At 42.0% G+C, this 21,705-nt stretch overlaps 1 protein-coding gene across 1 annotated transcript in view; it reads left to right on the top strand.

The window, feature by feature from the left end:
- The window catches only part of hrob (homologous recombination factor with OB-fold), a 55,142-nt gene that overhangs the window by 17,055 nt on the left and 16,382 nt on the right, over positions 1-21,705 (top strand). Inside the window, exons 3-6 of the mRNA XM_068013286.1 lie at positions 2,127-3,428; positions 8,170-8,253; positions 10,557-10,694; positions 20,009-20,117. Of these exons, the coding sequence (XP_067869387.1) occupies positions 2,127-3,428; positions 8,170-8,253; positions 10,557-10,694; positions 20,009-20,117 (1,633 nt within the window). The remainder of the gene's footprint in view (positions 1-2,126; positions 3,429-8,169; positions 8,254-10,556; positions 10,695-20,008; positions 20,118-21,705) is intronic.

Here is a 21,705-nt window from a genome sequence, read left to right as displayed (position 1 = left end):
CACCATCTGCAAGTTCCCCTCCAAGCCACACACCATCCTGTCGCTGGGTCAAAATCCTGGAGCTCCCTTCCTAACAGCACTTTTGGTGTACCTATACCCCCCAAGGATTGCAGCGGTTCAAGAAGGTAGCTCGCCACCACCTTCTCTAGGGAAATTAGGGATGGGCAATAACTGCTGTCCTAGCCAGCGATGCCCGCATCCCATGAACAAATGTTTAAAAAACCTTCTTATGCACCAGGCCCTGGTGATGCAGTTGGCAATTTCCCCTTCAGAATATTAATTGTATCCTTGAGGCTAGAATGGAATTTCTTCGAACGCTGTTTAAGGCAAATTGGTGAAAGAGTGTGTTACGACTGAGGTGGGAGCAATGCACTGTCAATTCAGCCCCATCACTCCACAGGTTGCAGCATATTAAAGATTTCCTGCTTAGCTGGAAAACAGCCAGGTAGCTTTAAACAACAACAAATTAACTGTTTATTAATAAACTAAATCTTAAACATTATTCAGATAAATTTATGTCTAAAGATCTTATAACTTATTTAACCTTACCCCCCATGTGCACGCGCGCACACGTTCAAAAGTATCGGTTAACTGGTTTTCCAAAAAAAAGTGGGGTTTCTTAGGAATAAAATAAGTAGCTGGGTTGTAAGTCCTGGTGAGTTACATTCCTGGTTGATGAGGTGTCCCAGAGTAGAATAAGATTTGAACAGATGATTAATAATTGTGCTTTAGTGCAAGATTCTTAAATTACAGCAATTAGACTAGAGCAGATTCAATCGAAATTAATAACTTTTTAAAAAAAAAGTCAAACACTGAATTGTTAACATAAGGGAAATGAGCAAAAGCACCAAGTAAAAGTTAAACAGAACTGATACAAACTGGGTGGTTTTATTTTAATAAAAAAAAGTCAACAGATGACCCTCTCCGCCGAACAAAAGCGGTGGAGGGGTGCCACCACCCGGTAAACGGGACCTGGAACGAGCAGAGATCAGCAGCCGACGGCCTCTCAATCCGGTGCCGGGGAGGAGGGAGGGTGGGTGGGGGGGTGGGGTGGGGGGGGGGGGGGGGTAAGAGAACTGATACATTCCTTTTTAATAGTGCTTACAGATGTACAGGCTCTGCGCCTGCTGATACCAGCTCTAAATAAATCAGCATTAAATCCAGCGATAGTTGTGGGCAATCAGCCCAAATTGACACATGACTGGTCCCTACCACTTTACAAAACAGCCTGGTAAGATGCTCATATACTCCTCTAGAACCCATTGAAGTGCACCACAAATTTCGGTTTTCAGCACAAGTGCAATTGCCAGAAGCTGTGGTGCTATTGCGACTCTCAGTAGTGGCAAACGTCTGAGTTCACTGCAATTGGGACCACAAAATCTGGGCCAATATTTCCAGTTGAGAAGGAAACCAAAAAAAACTAGGGGCCATAAATATATAAGCTTAATAAGCACATGAGCACAACAAGAGTAGAAGGATATGTTGATGGAGCTAGATGAAGAAATGCTGGGATCGGCTCATGCGGAGCATAAACGCCAGCATGAGTCAGTTGGGTTGAATGACCTGTTTTCTGTGCTGGTGACGCTCTGTGATGCTCTCTATAATTCTTGAAGGAAGTGAAAGGCTTGTGTTCTGACCAATGCTAATTCCTGTCAGGAAAATGTAATAAAATGTGTTTTTAATAGGCTTCCCAATCAACAAAAAAGTCAAACAATTTGTTCTAGTTTTATATATAAAAGGCAGAATAAGGGCAGAGCATTTGTGTCAAAGGTTAATTTTCCACTCAACTCTGATTAACTTTCAGTTGGGTTTTATTTTCGGTGAAGCCCAACAGTTGGGGTTAAAAGTTTGCTCTTCATTAAACAAAATTTAGATTTATTTAAAATCTTCAATGATATTGAATTTTCCTTGGTCCAGATGCTCAGTGAATAATCCTGAATTAATACGTAGAGTTTTTACTGTAGATAAAATGAGTTAAGGTGTAATTGTTTTGCAATTTAAATTGAAGATTAACTTGGGTATTTTTTTAAAAATTAAAAGTCTTTGTACTTTGTGTGGAATACACATCAGTTATTTTCTCCAGTGGTGTACAACTAATGTGTGTGTTTTTTTTTTACTGTGGACAGGATTTATTATCAGCCGTGTTGGATGTTGAAAGCACAACTACCAGCTCATCTGGAACAAACCCTTGTGGTGGATTAAGGCCCATTACCTCAGTCCTCAGGACACCAGCTAGTTCATGTTATAACCCCAAGAGCTTGTCACACACCACTGTAGGTCAGAGGTATTGCCAATCAGAATATGGCTGTACTTCAAAGAATGTGTTGACCATTGATGATCCTACAAAAAAAACATTGGCAGCATCAACAGATGCCTCTTTGAAATCACTGCCATGGTTAAACAACCCACGTAACAAGCAGAACTCAACACGAGACTTCAAATTTGTTAGCAATGCCCAGCAGAAGAACATCACTGAATTTCGCTCAAATGAGGAAATTGATGATTTATTTTGGTCTGATTGTGAGGATTGCAATGAGGCTGGAAATGTACAGTATTCAGAGTTGAGGAAGACCAACAATCCAACTTTTAGTGAGGATGTTTTAATCCCTGGGGTTGTTTCTTCTCCAATATGTCCAAAAGATGATCGTGCAATACCACCAGCCAAATTGCCACGACATGCGAAAGCAGATAATAGCAAGAGCGTTGTGGCTGCTACTTGTAAGAATAGTCAAGAGATGATAAATGATTCTGAGGATACAAGCAAAACTTCCAAGTTCTTCAATCATCCATCATCTGGATTCAACCTATCTCCAAATAGTTTGAGCAATACTAATACTGGTGCATTTACAAAGAGAGGAACCAAGAATTCTTCTGGTCAGATAATTGATAGTCATGATTACTCTGCTGCACTGTCGAGTGCTGTGTCAAGGACTGAATTATATAGTCCTGTTCCATCTAACACTATTAGATTGCCAAAAGAATTGAGACCAGTGCCACCAAATCATTTAGGAAAAAACATGCTAGGTAATGCTATTAGCCCATGTAAACTTGTATCTCCAAGCCTACAGTCTCAATCTGAACACCAACAAATAAGCTCTACTGCCTTGAGAAACTGTTCAAATCAGATATTGAAATCAAGGACACCTTTCCAGAACTCTTTAACCCCTAGACTCTCCAGTGGAGGCATCAGAAGACCAATTATGTCCACTAGTGAACCTCGAACATTAATGCATGCTATAGAAAGCCCATCAGCTGCTGCAGGAGCTCAATATTCACCAGCAGCAAATTCAGGTTGTATGGGAACCCCTGTTACCAATCACTTGATTCAGCTGGTATCTGCTTCTAATCGGACACCAGAAGCGGTGAAGTTGGACAGACCCCGACCAAAAAGACGCTTTCCTGGACCTGCTGGAATTCTTCCACAACAGGTATGACAGCAGACACTGTTTTAGTAGTTAATAGGTTCTTTTGATTTGCTGTAACTAGTAACCCTTGAATCAAAATTCTTGACCCACACTACAGTTGTGAATATGTTCTGTGAATAAGAAGAAAGATAAAATAATCTCCAGTTCGGCTGAAAGATCATTGACCTGAAACATTAACTGTTTCTCTCTCCATAGATGCCGCCTAACTGCTGAGTATTTCCAGCATTTTCTGTTTTTTGTTTCAGATGCCCAGCATCTATAGTATTTTGCTTTTGTGTTGATGAAATAATCCTATTGGCTTATTCTTTCTAAGTTCCTCGAGGGAACAGTAGCAATGGTAATGTTGCTGGACTAGTAATCCAGAAGCACTGACTAATGCTCTGGGGACGTGAATTTCAATCCCACCATGGCAGCTGGGGGAATTTATTCAATTAAATAAATCAGAAATAAAAAGTTGGTCTCAGTAGCGATGACCATGAAACTACCAGATGTCGTAAAAGCCCATTTGGTTCACTAATGTCCTTTTACAGAAGGAAATCTGCTGTCCTTACCTGGTCTGGCTTACATGTGACTCCCTACCCAATGTAGTTGACTCGTAACTGCTCTCTGCCTAGCAAGCCACTCTGTTTTACCAAACCACTAAAGAATAGTCAAATAAGAATTTAAACCAGACGGACCACCCGGCATAGACTAGATAAGACAAAGACACACTCTGCCCTGTCAGCCCTGCAGTGTCCTTCTCACTACATTTGGGGACTCGTTTCAAAATTGGGAAAGCTGTCCCACAGACTATTCAAGCAACATCCTGACAATCATACTCTCAGAATAATAACCTTACAGCCAATGTCCCAGATTCCTCCATCACCATTCCAGGGAAGGTCCTGTTCCACTGCCAGGGCAGTTGTGCATTGACTGAACCCAATGATGTCTCATGGCATCAGGTCAAATATAAGCAAGGAAACCTGATTACCACTTCCCTCAGCTGATGAATGGGTGGTTCTCCATGTTGAACACCACTTAGACGAAGCACTGAGGTTATCAAGGGCATGCAATGTACTGTGAATGGGGAACTTCAAAAGTCCATCACCAAGAGCGACTCAGCATTCCTTCTACTGACCGAGCCGGCCAATTCTGGCAAGACATCTGCCAGCCGGGACCTGCGGCAGGTGGTGAGACTCAACACTAGGGAATAACCTACTTGACATCATCCGTACCTGTCTGCCTGTTGCAAATGAATCTGTTCATGACAGTATTGATAGGAGTGACCACTGCACAGTCCCGTCTTCAAACCTGAGGACACACTGCATCTTGTTGTATGGTATTACCTCCATACTAAAAGGGATGGATACAGAACAGACTTAGCAGCTCAAAACTTGGAATCCATGCGGTACTGTGGGCCATTAGCAGCAGAAGAATTGTATTCAACCACAATCTATAACCTCAAGGCCTGGCATATTCCTCATTCTATCTTTAAAATCAAGCTAGGGGCCCAATCCCGCAGAGTGTAGGAGAACGTGTCAGGAGCAGCACCAGACATACTTGAAAAGAGATACCAACCTGGTGAAGCTATAACACGGAACTACATACATGCTAAACAACAGAGGCAGCATGCGATAGACAGAGCTAAGCAATTCCACAACCAACGGGTCAGATCAAAGCTTTGCAGTCCTGCCACATCTAGTCATGAATGATGGACAATTAAACAACTAACAGAAGGAGGCGGCTCAACGGATGTCCCCATCCTCAATAAAAGCAAAATACTGCGGATGCTGGAAATCTGAAATAAAAACCAGAAATGCTGGAACCACTCAGCAGGTCTGGCAGCATCTGTGAAAAGAGAAGCAGAGTTAACGTTTCGGGTCAGTGACCCTTCTTCGGAACTGAACTGAGTTCCGAAGAAGGGTCACTGACGCGAAACGTTAACTCTGCTTCTCTTTTCACAGATGCTGCCAGACCTGCTGAGTGGTTCCAGCATTTCTGGTTTTTATCCCCATCCTCAACGATGGGGGAGCCCAGCATGTTAGTGCAAAAAACAAGGCTGAAGCACCTTCAGCCAGAAGTGTCAAGTGAATCTCTGCCTCTTCCTGAGGTCCCTAGCATCACAGATGCCACTCTTCAGCCAATTCGATTCACTTCACTTGAACAGCTGGCAGAGTGCACTGGATGCAGCAAAGGCCCTGACAACGTCCCAGCTGTAGTACTGAAGGCTTGTGCTCCAGAGCTAACTGTGCCTCTAGCCAAGTTGTTCTAGTACAGCCACAATGCTGGCATCTACCCAACAATGTGGAAAATTGCCCAGGTATGTCCTGTCTGCAAAAAGCAGGACAAATCCAATCCATCCAATTACCGGCCCATCAATCTGCATTTAAATTTTTGTACAGCGAGTTAGCAAAGCTCAAAACCTTTTGCCAAAAAATATCCACCTAGAAGTGAAAGAAAATGTGCCGTTATGATTCCCAAGGAAAAAGTTGATAAAACTGAGGGAGAGTTCAAGATTTTGGTAGCATCAAGTTTCAACTTTCAAAACTAAAATAGTGATTTTTAACCTGTTCCTGGGATGTAGAAACTGGATTTTTGCCCAGCCTATGTAAAATATTGAAATTGCATGGTATTCAGTAGTAACTGAAGTCATTCTGAAGACAAAACACTTCTGATTGAAGTGATTGGGGTTTTAGGTTTGCTTTGTTTTTTTTGATCAATTAAGGACAACCAACATGGATTTGTAAAATACGCACCACCGCTGCTAAATTTGAGTTCTTCAAAAAAAATTGAGTATATTGATGGAGGAAATGCTACTGATGTGTACGTGGATTTTCAAAAAGCAATTGATAAGGTGCTGCATAGGAGGCCTCTTAATTATAAATTATGTGGTATTAGAAGGGAATGTGGCAGCATGGATATGAAGTTGGCAAAAGGATGGAAAATGGAAGACAGTGGTTAAATGTTTCTCCGATTGGGGGTGCGTAAATAGTGGTGACCACCCACCCCGGCCGGGATCAAGAACAGAAGTAGGAAGCAGCATTTCCTGTGAAGAGGGGAAAAAGTGACTTCAGGAGAACAGTAGGTAAGTTAGTTGATTGGACAAATGGATTTAATGTGGAGACTGAGGTGATATTTTGGGAGGAAGAATGAGAAAGAACATGTGCACACTAAATGGTAGAATTTTAAAAGGAGTACAGGATCAGAGAGACTTGGATGTTGTCAAGGTCATAGAGTGAATGCGTAAGAGATTCACTAGGATGAGGCTTCAAATATGAGGAATGACTGGAGCAACTGAACTCTTTTCATCAGAAAAAGTGGTTAAAAGGGATTCCGAGAGATATTTAAAGTTTCAGAGAAAATAATTTCCACTGACCAGCAAATGAATGAATAGGGAACATGAATTTACAACCACCAGAAGAATAGTGGGAGAGGTTGAGAGTTTGTTCTTTATAACAGAGGACATAGAATGCTCTACCAGAAAGTGTCAGAAACAGAAACTTTTAAAAGTGAAATGGATCAACATTTGAACAAAAATTGAAAAGGCAGGGGAATGTGATGAGAGCTGCCAGGGTGTGCTGGGCCCAATGGCCTCCTGTATTATAAATTGCTGATTCTTTACTTCACTTTCATAGACTCCTGTCAATAATTGCTGCATTCTCCCTTCCCTGACAACTGCAAATTACACCCTTTTCATTAAATTAAGATCATTTCTACCATACCTAATGTGCTTTGCCTTTATTTGACCTCTGCTCTGACCATCCAGGTGGAAGATTACTTCTTGAGTTTCAAGGTAGAACTCATCTGTCATTTGGTTTATCTCCATTAATTCTTTCAGCAGTGTCATTAAACTGACGTGTTTACTTTCATGGTGCTGCATTACTAATTCTATGTAAATTTTTTTCATATACAGTAGTACTGTCTCAACCTGTAGAAATAAATGTGATTAGGCATATTTAGTATTGGTAGCAGCATGCCTTGGAATTATACCCAGTAGTAAATCATCTTTAGGCATCACCTCAAATTATTGCCACACCAGTCCTTCACCCTAGTGTCACATAACTCCAAAACTCTGAACATTTTAAACATATTGGGTGTTGTGCAATTGGACATGATATGGGAATTTCAGTCACTATTCGCCAAACTGAAATATTAATAAAATGCACAAAAAGGAAGTGAAATGCCTACTTTCATTTCCGTATCCTGTTCATCCTGGTGCAGTACATAGTGAGAAAAGTGCAAAACCACTGGGTAAGATGATTGCCATATGCAAAAACTGATGGTGTGCCTGCATCTTGTCCAAAGCGCTCTTGCATTGCTTGATGGAGAGGCTTAGATGATTGTAGTTACTTGATTGCTGCTATTCTGAAGGCACATTTGTGACAAACCAGATATTAAAATGACATTTATTTTATTTTGTTTCAGTATTTATGGGAATTATGTGCTTTAAAAAAAATTAGTGGACAAAATTGAACATCCTGAAGATGTCATTCCAGGATCTATATCTAAGTACTCCAATGTGTAACCTTACATCTTCCAGTATTGGGAAACCATATCAAATTAATAGATATATGAATGTACTTTATCACAGTAAAAGGACTTAAATTCCAAAAATAAAATGTAAAAACCATCAACCTAAGTTTACACAGTAACTATTGTGGTATTCATGCATTCAGAACTGATGCCCAAATTGCAAATTGATATAACTGTTCAAGCCGTGATGTCCTTGTCTGTTTATTGACTGCCAATTCTACTCGTCTTCCAGCATCTTGGTAAAAACCTGGATAGTGTTTTGATTTCAGCTCCACAGATGCCAGCACATGGTGCAGTGCCAAAACTACAGCCTCAGGTAAACCTACAAACAGAGCTACAGTGTATGACTTAGTACATGCTCTCAACTTTTCAAATTAAAATATCTGTTTAGAATATATTCATAACCACTGCATGGTTGAATACCATTAATTGTCATTTTGATCCTGATCATTTTTTACTAATCTGAGGAGCCCACAATTTTACCAAACAATACACATTTAAAGTGCAGGCAAATTCTACCTTTTTGGAATGGGATTGTTTTAGCTGATTTACATTGTGGATGTCAGCACCAGAGAATGAAACAATACATGCCATTGTATTTTCAATTTTCATACCATATTGTCCTCATCAACTCCAAGTTAACGTCAGTACCTAAGGTTACGTTAGTGGTAAAGCTTCCCATTAAGCGCTCTCAAGTTAAAGTGTAGGTAACTAACTTCCCAAACAATAGTTCGCTGATGCAGTTCAAAGTTTGTGTGAAATAACTGACTAACCTGTCACCGAAAAAGAAATATATGTTAAATGCAACAGTGGCAAAGCCAGCCACTCAAGAGATAACCAGTCAGCACACTGCATAGTTTGATCTTTTTCTGAAGAAGACAGGTAAAGTATTTGGTTCCATTAGCAAAGATGTGGAGTACAAAACAAAGGAAGTTGTCTTGTGTGTAAATTGTTGCTCAGACACCATCTATGTTATTGAACGTAGTCCTGGTCACTCAATCGTATCAAGGGCATTATTCTCCTTGAAAGGGTACAGAAGTGAGTAACAAAAGATAGGTGTAGATATCAGAAATGTAATTTAAATTGCAAGGAAAGGTTCAGGGACGTTGTAATTATTGCTCCTAGGAAGAACTTTTGATGTTTACTGCGGTGAAGGGTTCAAATTGTAGGGGTCACAAGTTTGAAGTTTAGGAATAAGAAATGAAGTCAGCCCTCAACTAAAAGATAATAACTGTGAAGTAAGTTATTTAGCAAGTTTGTTAAAGCAACAAAATAAATGGGTTCAAGAAACCACTGGAGAGGAGACTGAGGGATATGGTGAGAAAATGGATAAACTGGGTTGACCTGTGTTGAAGGGACAAGTTTGTGGGGTCGAATGAGGTTGCATCAAGGTAATACCCATTACTAGGAAGAAAAAGCTTTGTCCCATAGTACCTTGGGAACAATGAATAGCTTTTTAAATGCAGTCACTTAGGTTATGTAAGTACGTGCTAAAAAGAATGTGTTCATCGCCATCAGCACAGCAGTCAATGACCAGCTAAAGAAAGTATATCAGTCTGTCATCTTGAGTGGGTGCATTAGAGATTAGTTGATGTTCAAGAGACAGGAAGCAATGAATTTAAACTATATCAGAACAATTGAAAAGAGTGGCTACCATCTCAAATCAAAATGATACCATGCAACTGAAGTCTAGTTTTATCAAGGTCTAATCACTAAGTGCATCCTTTACAGCAGTAGACCATGTGAATTAAATGTTGAAGATAAATTCTTAGTTTTGAAATCTGCTTACAGAAGATACTTCGTATAATCAGGATGCAATGGTAACTAATATCAAGGCATCAGGTAACTGACCAGTGTGGGTATGACTTTAGCTAACAGAAGTTAGGTAAACCGTTACAGTACTTTGGACATGTTCAATGAGTGGCTATAGTTTGTAGTTGTATGGAGCAAACACTCATGTTGGTGCCACCTGAAGTTGCAGTCTACAGCACAGATAATGGATTGATTGCATCAAAGAAACAATAAATGGAAAATACTTGAGGCTACAGATTGCACAGGAGAGAGATGAGTGATGCCAAGCTGTGTTTTAGCCTCAGTGGCAGCAGCCTTAAATGAAAGCTAGGTGAGAGTAGATGAAATTAATCTTGGACATTTAGCCATTGTAATTCCTGAAAATTGTTCACCAGGAAAACTGCTCTACTTTTTTTGTTCTGTGGGATGTGGGTGTCGCTGGCAAGGCTGGCATTTATTACCCATCTCTAATTGCCCTTGAACTGAGTGGCTTGCTAGGCCTTTCAGAGGGCAGTTGCATTCTTTATATAGATTTATTTTCATTCAATCTTCTCTTAACTACATCCTTCCCTTGAGGTGAATATGTATTCTACAAGTTCAATGTGATTTTTTTTTTTTTTGCTATAATGTTAAAGACTGATCCAACAAAGAAGTACAAAGAAAGTACTGAGCAGGATTGCTGGAAGCACAAACGGGGATTAGAATGCTGTTTCGATTTTTCTATACTATAGACTAACTTCTAGACTGATGATTTTCACCTTCGATAAGCTATTTAACTTTTAGCAATCTTTTCACTATTCCTGCATAATTTTTTGAATTCGCATTAAGGAGGTTCCTAGTTCTCAACAATCTGATGATGATTTTGGGAGAGGCCCGTGGACTGCCATGAAAGCAGAGTTAAGCATAGATGAGGAAGACGCTGACTGTTTCCTTCGAAGCTACAGCATTATCATGGTTCTACGAAAGGTATGGTTTACAATAATAGTTAAATTCATGGCACTCTGTCTAGCCTTTCATCTGTTTTTTTTTGTTCTCAATATGCTCATTGTTAGGGTACAGTAACATAATGGCTATGTTACCAGTCTAGTAATTGAGGGTTGAACTAATAATCCATAGATGAGTCTAAATGCCGCCTTGGCAGTTTCTAAATTTCAATTCAATTATTTACATAAATCTGGAATAAAGAAACTAGTAGCAGTAATGATACACCAATCTTTTTTAGGGAAGAAAACTTGCATGTTTTTACCTGGTCGGGTCTATATGTGATTCCAGACCAAAAGCAATGTGGTTGACTCATAATTACCCTTTGAAATGGCCTAGCAAGCCACTCAGTTGTATCAAATTGCCACCAAAAAAAAATTAGAATCATTGAAACAGGCAGCACAGATGGAGGCCATTCAGCCTATCTTACCTGTGCCAGCTCCGTGAAATTGCAGTCATGCTTAGTTCACATCTCTCTTTTGTTTGTAATCCTGCAAGGTTCTAATTCTCAAGCATCTGTAAGCTCCCTTTTAAGGAATCAGTTTTCACTACCTTTTCACATACAGCGTTCCAGATCCCGACAGTTCATAAGAAATTTCTCCTTGTCTCCTCTCAAGACATTTTTCCAATGATTTTGAATTTATGACCTCTAGTTATTGATCCGCTCACAAAAGAATATTTTTCCCCCTATTTATCAAAACTTATCTAGAAAACCACCTATTGGGTCACCTATTAATGTTCTCTATTCCAGAAGAACAGTTCTAACTATTCCAACCTCTCCATATAACTGAGGTCCCTCATCCCTGGTAACATCTTGGTAAACCTCTTCTGTGCCATTTCTAATGTCTCTGCATTTTTCCTGGTGTGTTGCCCAGAGCTGTCGGTTCGAGCTTGATCTCTCTGCTTTTATATTCTGTTCCTCTAATTTATAAACCCAAATAACCCAATGCTTAACCACCTTATCAACTTGCCCTGCCAAATGTTTAAGGATTTGTATATATGGACACCAAAGTGTCTCTGCTCATCTACACTTTGTAAACTAGTACCATTTGTAGTATACTGCCTTCCCATATAATTGGTCCTCTCCAAAGTGCATCACTTCACACTTATCCATATTGACCACCTCCTGCCATGCTTCTGCCCATTTCACCATCCTGTCTGTTATCCTGAAGCCTATAAATGTCCTCACTATTTTGCCAAGTTTCATATCATCTGCATATAATGCTGCATCGTACACATGAGTCTAGGTTCATTATAAAAATTGAAGAGTAATGGACCTGAAAAACACAAACATTCATCATCCACCACCCCTTTGCTTCCTGTCACTGAACCAATTTTGTATCCATACTGCTACTTTCCCCTTAATAGCATGGGCTTCCATTTTAATAAGCCTCTTGTATAGCATTTTGTCAAATGCCTTCTGGGAGTCCACGTATACAATATCTACTGCACTACTTTGATCAAACTTCTCTGTTGCCTTAAAGAATTCAATCCAATTAACCAATCACTATTTACCTTTACCAAATAAATGCTTGCTCTCCTTGATTTTTACCCTTGCCTTTCCAAATGGAAGTTTTTGTCCTTGGTAATGGTTTCCAATAACTTCCTCACCACTGTTGTTACACTGACTGACCTGTAGTTTCTTGGTTTATCATTCTCCCCTTTCATGATTAGTGGTATAACATTAACAACCCTCCAGTCTTCTGACACCACTCCTGTATCCAATGAGGACTGAAAAATTGTGACCAATATTTGTCCTATTTCTACTTTTGCTTTTCGCAATCTAGCATGCATTCTTTCTGGGCCAGGTGACTTGCCCACTTTCAGTAATCCTTTTTCTTCTCTGCCTGTTATCCTGTTGGTAACTTTCCTCTCCTTTTTAATGTAACCTTCACATTATCCAGTTCCTTTGTGAAGACAGATGCAATCTACTCATTTAATACTATGCCTTAGCATAGCAATACTATGTCTTATGGTTCAATTTAATGTTGCCTGCTACTCTTGTAACCTCTCTGCCTCCTGTATTAACATGTCCAATTCCTCCTTGTACTTTCCATAATCTTCCTGGTTTTTAACTGAATCTTACTCCCGATGTTTGGCATAAGCCTCCATTATCTGTTCTATTTTAACTTTTTTCCTTTGTCATCCAGGGTACGTTAACTGTAGCTGCTCTACATTTTCCCTTCAAAGGAATATGCCTAGTTTGTACCTAAGCTATCTCTTATGAGTGCTGTCCATTGCCCCATTATTGCTTTACTCTGCAATCACTTTTTCCAATCTGCCTGTGCTAGGTCCCATCTTAAATCACTGAAATTAACTCTTACACAGTTGAGCATTTTTACCTTTGATATTTTCGGGTCTCTTTCCATAGTTGCTTTAAACCGAATTCTGTTAGCTGGCTGGTCACCTACTGTAACAAACCCCATTTGCCATACTTCATTTCCCAAGACTAGATCCAAAACTGTTTGTTTCCTTGTTGGACTAGAGACATATTGAACAAGGAAGTTCTTCTATGCACATATCAAAAGTATAATAATAAAGCAGATAGACCACCCAGCATTGACTTATGCATTGGACTTGAACGTGACAAAAGTGCACCCAGCCCAGTTGACCCTGCAAAATCCTCCCCACGAACATCTGAGGACTATGCAAAAAGCGTACACAGACTAGTCAAGCAACAGCCTGACGTAGCTATGGTTCTGCAAGTATGACTTTCAACCAATGTTACAAATCGTCCATCACCATCCCTGGTTATGACCTGTCCCACCAGCAGGACAAACCCATCAGAGGTGGTGGTGCGGTGGTATAGAGTTGGGAGGAAGTTTCCCTGGGAATCGTTAACATTGACTCAGGACGCCATGAAGTCTTGTGGCATCAAGGAAACTGCATGAGGTTACCACCTACTACCCTCCCTCAGCTGATGAATTAGTACTCCTTCCAAGTGGCGCTAAACATGCAGAAGAACCTCTTGCTGATTACCACCTACCACTCTCAGCTCTTGAATAATGTTGACCACCACTTGGAAGTAGCAAGGGCACAGAATGTACTGCACTATTGGCCAAGTTGACTGAATCCAGAAGGTCATTACTGCCACATCGACTTGCAGCAGATGGTGAGAGAGCCAACAATTATTTATTTATTTAGAGATACAGCACTGAAACAGGCCCTTCGGCCCACCGAGTCTGTGCTGACCATCGACCACCCATTTATACTAATCCCACACTAAATCCATATTCCTACCACATCCCCACCTGTCAATATATTCCACTACCACCTACCTATACTAGGGGCAATTTATAATGGCCAATTTACCTATCATACCTATCATTTATCTAGTATAGGTAGGTGGTAGGGAAATATAGGGACAGGTGGGGATGTGGTAGGAATATGGGATTAGTGTAGGATTAGTATAAATGGGTGGTTGATGGTCGGCACAGACTCAGTGGGCCGAAGGGCCTGTTTCAGTGCTGTATCTCTAAACTAAACATCAACCTGCAAGTCTTTGGCTGTGGGAGGAAATCGGAGCACCCGGCGAAAACCCAAGCAGACACAGGGAGAACTTGCAAACTCCACACAGGCAGTACCCAGAATTGAACCCGGGTCGCTGGAGCTGTTAGGCTGCGGTGCTAACCACTGTGCTACTGTGTCGCCTTCTTTGGCCTCCTTATCTCAAGAGACAATGGGTAAGCGCCTGGAGGTGGTCAGTGGTGTGTGGAGCAGCGCCAATTCTAGAGTGACAGGCTCTTCCACAGCTGCTGCAGAAAAATTTGTTTGTCGGGGCTGTTACACAGTTGGCTCTCCCCTTGCGCTTCTGTCTTTTTTCCTGCCAACTGCTAAATCTCTTCGACTTGCCACACTTTAGCCCCGCCTTTATGGCTGCCCGCTAGCTCTGGCAAACGCTGGCAACTGACTCCCACGACTTGTGATCAATGTCACAGGACTTCATGTTGCGTTTGCAGACGTCTTTAAAGTGGAGACATGGACGGCCGGTGGGTCTGATACCAGTGGCGAGCTCGCTGTACAATGTGTCTTTGGGGATCCTGCCATCTTCGATGCGGCTCACATGGCCAAGCCATCTCAAGCACCGCTGACTCAGTAGTGTGTACAAGCTGGGGATGTTGGCCGCCTCGAGGACTTCTGTGTTGGAGATACGGTCCTGCCACCTGATGCCGTATTCTCCGGAGGCAGCGAAGATGGAACGAATTGAGACGTCGCTCTTGGCTGACATACGTTGTCCAGGCCTCGCTGCCATAGAGCAAGGTACTGAGGACACGGGCTTGATACACTCTGACTTTTGTGTTCTGTGTCAGTGCGCCATTTTCCCACACTCTCTTGGACAGTCTGGACATTGCAGTGGAAGCCTTTCCCATGCGCTTGTTGATTTCTGCATCTAGAGACAGGTTACTACTGATAGTTGAGCCTAGGTAGGTGAACTCTTAAACCACTTCCAGAGCGTGGTCGCCAATATTGATGGATGGAGCATTTCTGACGTCCTGTCCCATGATGTTCGTTTTCTTGAGGCTGATGGTTCGGCCAAATTCGTTGCTGGCAGCCGCAAACCTGTCGATGAGACTCTGCAGACACTCTTCAGTGTGAGATGTTAAAGCAGCATCGTCAGCAAAGAGGAGTTCCCTGATAAGTACTTTCCGTACTTTGGACTTCACTCTTAGACGGGCAAGGTTGAACAACCTGCCACCTGATCTTGTGTGGAGGAAAATTCCTTCTTCTGAAGACTTGAACGTATGTGAGAGCAGCAGCGAGAAGAAGATCCCAAACCGTGTAAGTGCAAGAACACAGCCCTGTTTCACGCCACTCAGGATAGGAAAGGGGTCTGATGAGGCACCGCAATGCTGAATTGTGCCTTTCATATTATCATGGAATGAAGTGATGATACTTAGTAGCTTTGGTGGACATCCAATCTTTGCTAGTAGTCTGAAGAGACCACGTCTGCTGACTAGGTCAAAGGCTTTGGTGAGATCAATGAAAGCAATGTAGAGGGGCATCTATTGTTCACTGGCATTTCTCCTGTAGCTGGTGAAGGGAGAACAGCATGTCAATGGTGGATCTCTCTGCTCGAAAACCACGCTATGCCTCAGGGTAGCCACTCTCAGCCAGCTTCTGGAGTCTGTTTAAAGCGACTTGAGCGAAGACTTTCCCCACTATGCTGAGCAGGGAGATTCCAAGGTAGTTGTTGCAGTCACCGCGGTCACCCTTGTTCTTATTGAGGGTGATGATTTTGGCATTGCGCATGTCCTGTGGTACTGCTCCCTCATCCCAGCACAGGCAAAGCAGTTCGTACAGTGCTGAAAGTATAGCAGGCGTGGCACTCTTGATTAATTTCAGGGGTAATGCCGTCCTTCCCAGGGGCTTTTCCGCTGGCTAGAGAATCAATGGCATCGCTGAGTTCCGATTTTGTTGGCTGTACGTCCAGCTCATCAATGACTGGCGGAGACTGGGCTGCATTGAGGGCGATCTCTGACAACATTTTCCCTGGAGTACAGTTCTAGGTAGTGCTCCACCCAGCGGTCCATTTGCTTGTGTTGGTCAGTGTGTCCCCCGATTTAGATTTGGGGGGGGGGGGCGATCTTCTTGATTGGCCCAAAAGCTCTCAATGCCATCTGTTTCCGGTGTCTGAGGCCAGCTGAATATGACTGCATAGGTGTTGCCAGTAGTCATTTGTGCAGCGCCTGGCTGTTCTTTGTGCAGCGCTTCTGGCTCCTTTAAGTGCTACGGATGTTAACTCACTGGCGGCTTTCTTGTAGTTCAACAGTGCAATGCGCTTAGCGGCTATGATAGGTTCCAGCTCTTCAAAGTGAGATTGAAACCAGTCTGCATTCCGCTTCACACGTTTGCCATAGGTGGTCATTGCTGAGTCATACATGGCGTCTCTGATGTGGGCCCAATTGGTCTCTTCATCCCCTGTAGGAGTGTTTTGAAGGGCTTTTTCAAGTGAATTTCGAAACTTATGTAACAGCTGTGGATGAGAAATTCTGCTCGTGTTGATGCGCAGGCAGCCCTTCTGCTTGTAGCTTCTTTGGTTTGAGTCTAACCTTGCTGCACACCAGGGAGTGGTCGGTGTCACAGTCCGCACTGTGGAAGCTGCATGTGATTTGAACGCTGTTTAAAGAGGCTTGCCTTGTGACGATGAGGTCCAGCTGGTGCCAACGACGTGATCTTGGGTGCCTCCGAGAAACCTGGTGACAGGGTTTAGTGTGAAAGAAAGAGTTGTTGATGCAGAGGTTATGATAAGTACACAACTCAAGCAGTCTCTGTCCATTCTTATTCATCATTCCAATGCCATGGCGCCCAAGGCAGGAGGGCCATGAGTCATGGTCGGCCCCAACCCTGGCATTGAAGTCCCCCAGCAGGAACAGGTGTTCGGTATTGGGGATGCTACTAATATTATGGAGTTCCTCGTAGAACTGGTCTTTAGCTTCAGGTGGGGAGCAGAGTGTTGGAGCATAGATGCTGAGTAGGTGTACTGGACCAGAGGCGGTGAACAGTCGGATGGACAGTATGCGTTCCAAGCCATTTGAGAGTGGCTCTATCATGCTGAGCAAAGAGTTTCTGATGGTGAAGCCCACTCCATGCTGTCTTGGTTCTTCAGGATCCCTACCCTGCCAGAAGAAGGTGTAGTCTTACTCTGTCAGAGATCCGCTCACAAGGAGGTGTGTCTTCTGAAGTGCTGCAATGTCCACATTGAGTCTACTGAGCTCGTTGTTAATGATGGCGGTCTTCCAAGAATCGTTGATTTGTGTAAGGTCTTTCGACAGGCCAGGAGACACAGTTCTGACATTCCAGCTTGCAAAATGAAGGGCTGGTACCTTCTTTCCTATTTTTTGTCGTGCGGTGTTGCAGTCCACTTGTCGGGCAATGACCCTGAGCTCCAAGCACCCATTGAAGCAGGTGGACTGTGGCGGGACAGAACCTTACTGACCGGGGGCTGCCCAGTTTGAGGCAGGCGGTAGCTGTCCAGCGAGATGTGATGACCTCTCCCACTGACCAAGGCAACCTGTGACGCCCAATCTCTACGCCATTTGAGCTGGACTTATAACCCGTAACAGCTGCCTTCCGTGTTGTTTTGGTCGCTGTGAGGCGACTATGGAGTGACCTCTCCATGGCACATGCCTGGGCATGTATGGAGGTTGTGAGTTGCCCAAGCGTCAAAACCCCCCTCTCAACCTTCCTGGTGGGGTCCAAAGGAGTGCAGAGCACGACATTTGGCACTGGTATGGCTGCAGGAACTGCCGGAAACATGCCAAAGGTGACACGTCTGCCTTCGGGGTTCCGCTCAGGGATGATGACACCCAACAAGCAAAACTGACCACCTAGCAAGATTGCCCAAATTATAGGTGTGCTAATATCTGTCAATTCGCAGAACTATGTAAATGAGTGATCCTAAGATTGTTCTACTCTGTATAATGACTTGAGTGTAGTACAAAGTCTAATTGCAAAAACATGCAGTTTGGGGATAAAAGGTCTTCCTATTAATTAATTGCTGGTATTGTAATTACTTGAGATGGATCAATTCACTTTCAATTGAGATACTTCCTAGCCCAATTTTTCCCTTTTATTCTAGATTGTAATCTTGCTGCCATCTGCTATCAAACAAACATCCACCATATTTCTCCCTGGCACAATTTTTTTTTTCTCAAAGGATTCAGTATCCAGGGAAGCCCAGCATTTCTCACTGAGATGTGATTCTTAGGTTCTTTGCCACCCCCTGGAGCTGGAATCATTTTAGTTTGTGACACCCAGCTCATCGGAATCCCTCTTGTACTTTATACATTCTTCCCTCTTTTCCTAAATATGCTAATTCTTAGTGGGATACAACTCCACTGATGCTAACTTCCCTCTTGTATTTCACCTAAGTGCCCATTCTTGTGAGCCCAGAGTTTTTATAGGTTCCAAGACCAATTGCAGCACCCCTGCTGCCACCAAGTATATTGGAGATCTAATCTGGTATCTTCCAGTCAGTGCTGCAGACTTGCGCACTTTCTGAACCAATGTGGGAGATCGGACATCTAAATGTAATTTTTTATGAGCTTGTGTTTTCTATAGAATCCTTGCATTCACATATCTTAACACTTTTTGTAAAATTAACATTGAAATTAGTACTCATTGCATTAGTTTTAATGGGAGAGCTGGTAAACTTTAGACAGTTATTGATGCTCTTGTTATTCAAGCCTTGCTAAAACGCCACCTACAATTCCTTCCAAAGAGTGTGAAATTGTTGGCCCTACATAATTCCAAAAAATCAGTCGAGAAACAAATTGGGGAAAGTTAGATTAAAATTCCTAGCACAAGACCTCATTTTAAAGTTCCTGTACAAATTTAGGTTGGGTTGAAATTGATCTGTTGTGAAATTTCTCATCTGAAAAATTCTTTGATTTTTGTCATTGCTATCAATGTGAGGGTGAGTGTTGCATGTGGTCACTGAAGGGATGCAAATAAAATTAGAATGCTAATGCACAGGTGTTCACGATGATCTAGGTTCTGACTATGTACAATTCAGTTTGCATCTAAAAGGTAGCCAGTTATCCTTATTAATTTCTAGATCAATCCACCTGGATTGGTTCCCAGAGGCAATTTGCCTCCCTTTTCCTTTCTTTTGAAATCTTGTATTGGAAGACAATTTCCATTTTATTTCTTTTTCTGCCGTAGCTCTGTAATACCGGAGTCATAAGGTTGTGGGTTCAAGTCCTACTCCAGAGACTTGAGCGCATGATTTAGGCTGAGGGAGCACAGCACTGTCAGAGGTGCTGTCTATGGATAAGATGTTAAATTGAGGTCCCCTAAGGCGGATGTAAAAGATCCCATGACACAATGAATAGATTTGAAGTTCTCTGTGGCCTAGCCAGCATCAACAAAACAGATTATCTCGTCATTCTCTCATGGCTGTTTGTGAGATCTTGCTGTGTGCAAATTGGCTTCTGCTTCAGTTGTGTCGCCATCATAGACTAATATCTGTATTCTGTCAACCGGAGCAGGGCAAAGAGGCAAGTCCCCAAGTCTACCTCTGTTTCCCACATTCCAACAGTGGCTGCACTTAGAAATGTACTTTATTGGTTGTCAAGCACTTAGGGTCAACTTGAGGTCATTAAAGGTGCTGTATAAATACAAGTTCTTTTAATTTAAAACTAATTGTAGCAGACAGAAACTTTGCTGCTTTCAGTGAATGCATTTGTTAGCCTTTTTATGGAAGATTTTTCTTTTTGTTGAACTTATTAACTTTAATTCATCCCTGAAATAGATGAAGATTTTCAAATACTTTAACCAACTCTTCACTATTTCTATAGGCAGCCTTAAAGCAGCTCCCAAAAGGCAAGGTCCCCAATATGGCTGTACTTGTAAAGTCGCTGATGCGCACAAACACAGATGCCAGTGCTATCTTTAAGGACCCATCAGGTAGAGTTTTCCTTACAAGCTTTCACTGTTAGTTTAATAATTGAAACTGCTACAATAACTGGGACAAGCTAAATCAATGCCATAGTGATATCTTTAGGTCAATCTAGACTTTAAAATGTACATGTTTTAGAAACATTGTAGGCCCTTTTAAGTTCTCATTGGGTTTGTCCTATATTGATTAGGGACTCTTAATCCTTTGATTATCCCCCCCTAGCTGACCCTACCCCCATGCTAGGTATTGTCGTCTTTAACCAGTGGGCTCAGCCAAGTATAAACTTTCTTATAGATATTGATAACACTATGATTTAGTTGTGAAGGTTCCATTTGCTTTTGTTGGATATTTGTTGCTTATTTTGGGTTCTTTTAGTTTGTTTGGACCATATGTTACTTGCCTATATTAGTGGTTCCCTAAAAGGAGCGATTTGTTGTGATGATTCTTGTTTGGTAACCTTGGGACCACCCAGTGACACCCATCTTGGCCTATGCTAAGTACTGTTCCCTAATTGAATTGGTTTCTGTGAGGAAAATATGAATGATGCTTTTCCCAGGTAAGATCAGAAACTCGCCTTGAGAGATTATGGGTTCAAACACTGCACATCCACTTAACTTTGTTTCACCTTTCCATTTCCTATCTCATTCTGGAGGTCTTGATTCTTAGACATTTTTTTAACATTTTACTTTCCAATCCTTTTTCCCTTTCTCTTTCTGTTCTAAAGGTATTGACTGCTGAGGTAAGGTCTCAGGCGGCCCATCAGACCTTTCGCGAGTGGCAGTGATTAATGTGTGAGGCTCAATAGAGTCTGCAAACATACTATTTAATTGCAAGGGACATTATAACTGACACTGAAAAGATGCACATTCCACCAAGAATCACTGGGGATCAAGGAGTTCTGCTAATTCCACCTCCTTACAATGAGCATCAAGACCAGCTGTAACACCCTTGCCCCTACCCACGTTAAACACCATCTGCCAGATTTTGGCCCATTCATCTAACCTATCCATATCCATTTGTAAATTTCTTATTTCTTTATTGCAACTTACTATCCCACCTATTTTAGTGTCATCTGCAAATTTGGCCACAGTACTTTCTATCCCTGCATCCAAGTCATTAATATAGATTGTAAATAGTTGGGGCCCGAGGACCGAACCCTGTGGCACCCCACTGGTTACATCTTGCCAACCAGAAAAGGACCTATTTATCCCAACTGTTTTCTGTTGGTTGGCCAATCCTCTATCCAAGCTAATAAATTGCCCCAAGGTGGTAGATGGGGTATAACGTGCGGGAAGTCTGAGGTTATTAACTTTGGTAGTAAGAATAGAAAAGTAATATTTTTAAATGGCGTGAAACTTTTAAATACTGATGTTCAGAGAGACTTGGGTGTACTCATACAAGGAACACAAAGTTAGCAAACAATTAGGAAGGCAAATGGTGTGTTGGCCTTATTGCAAAGGGATTGGAGTACAAGAATAAGGAAGTCTTACTACAGTTGTATATAGGGCTTTGGCACCACTCTGAAGTACTGAAAGCAGTTTTGGTCTCCATATTTAAGGAAGGATATACTTGCCTTGGAGGGGGTACAATGAAGGT

This window comes from Heterodontus francisci, chromosome 33 (genome assembly GCF_036365525.1).
Source record: "Heterodontus francisci isolate sHetFra1 chromosome 33, sHetFra1.hap1, whole genome shotgun sequence".
Lineage (NCBI taxonomy): Eukaryota > Metazoa > Chordata > Chondrichthyes > Heterodontiformes > Heterodontidae > Heterodontus > Heterodontus francisci.
Note: the sequence above shows the minus strand (reverse complement) of the source record. Positions and strands in the feature narration are given on the sequence as shown.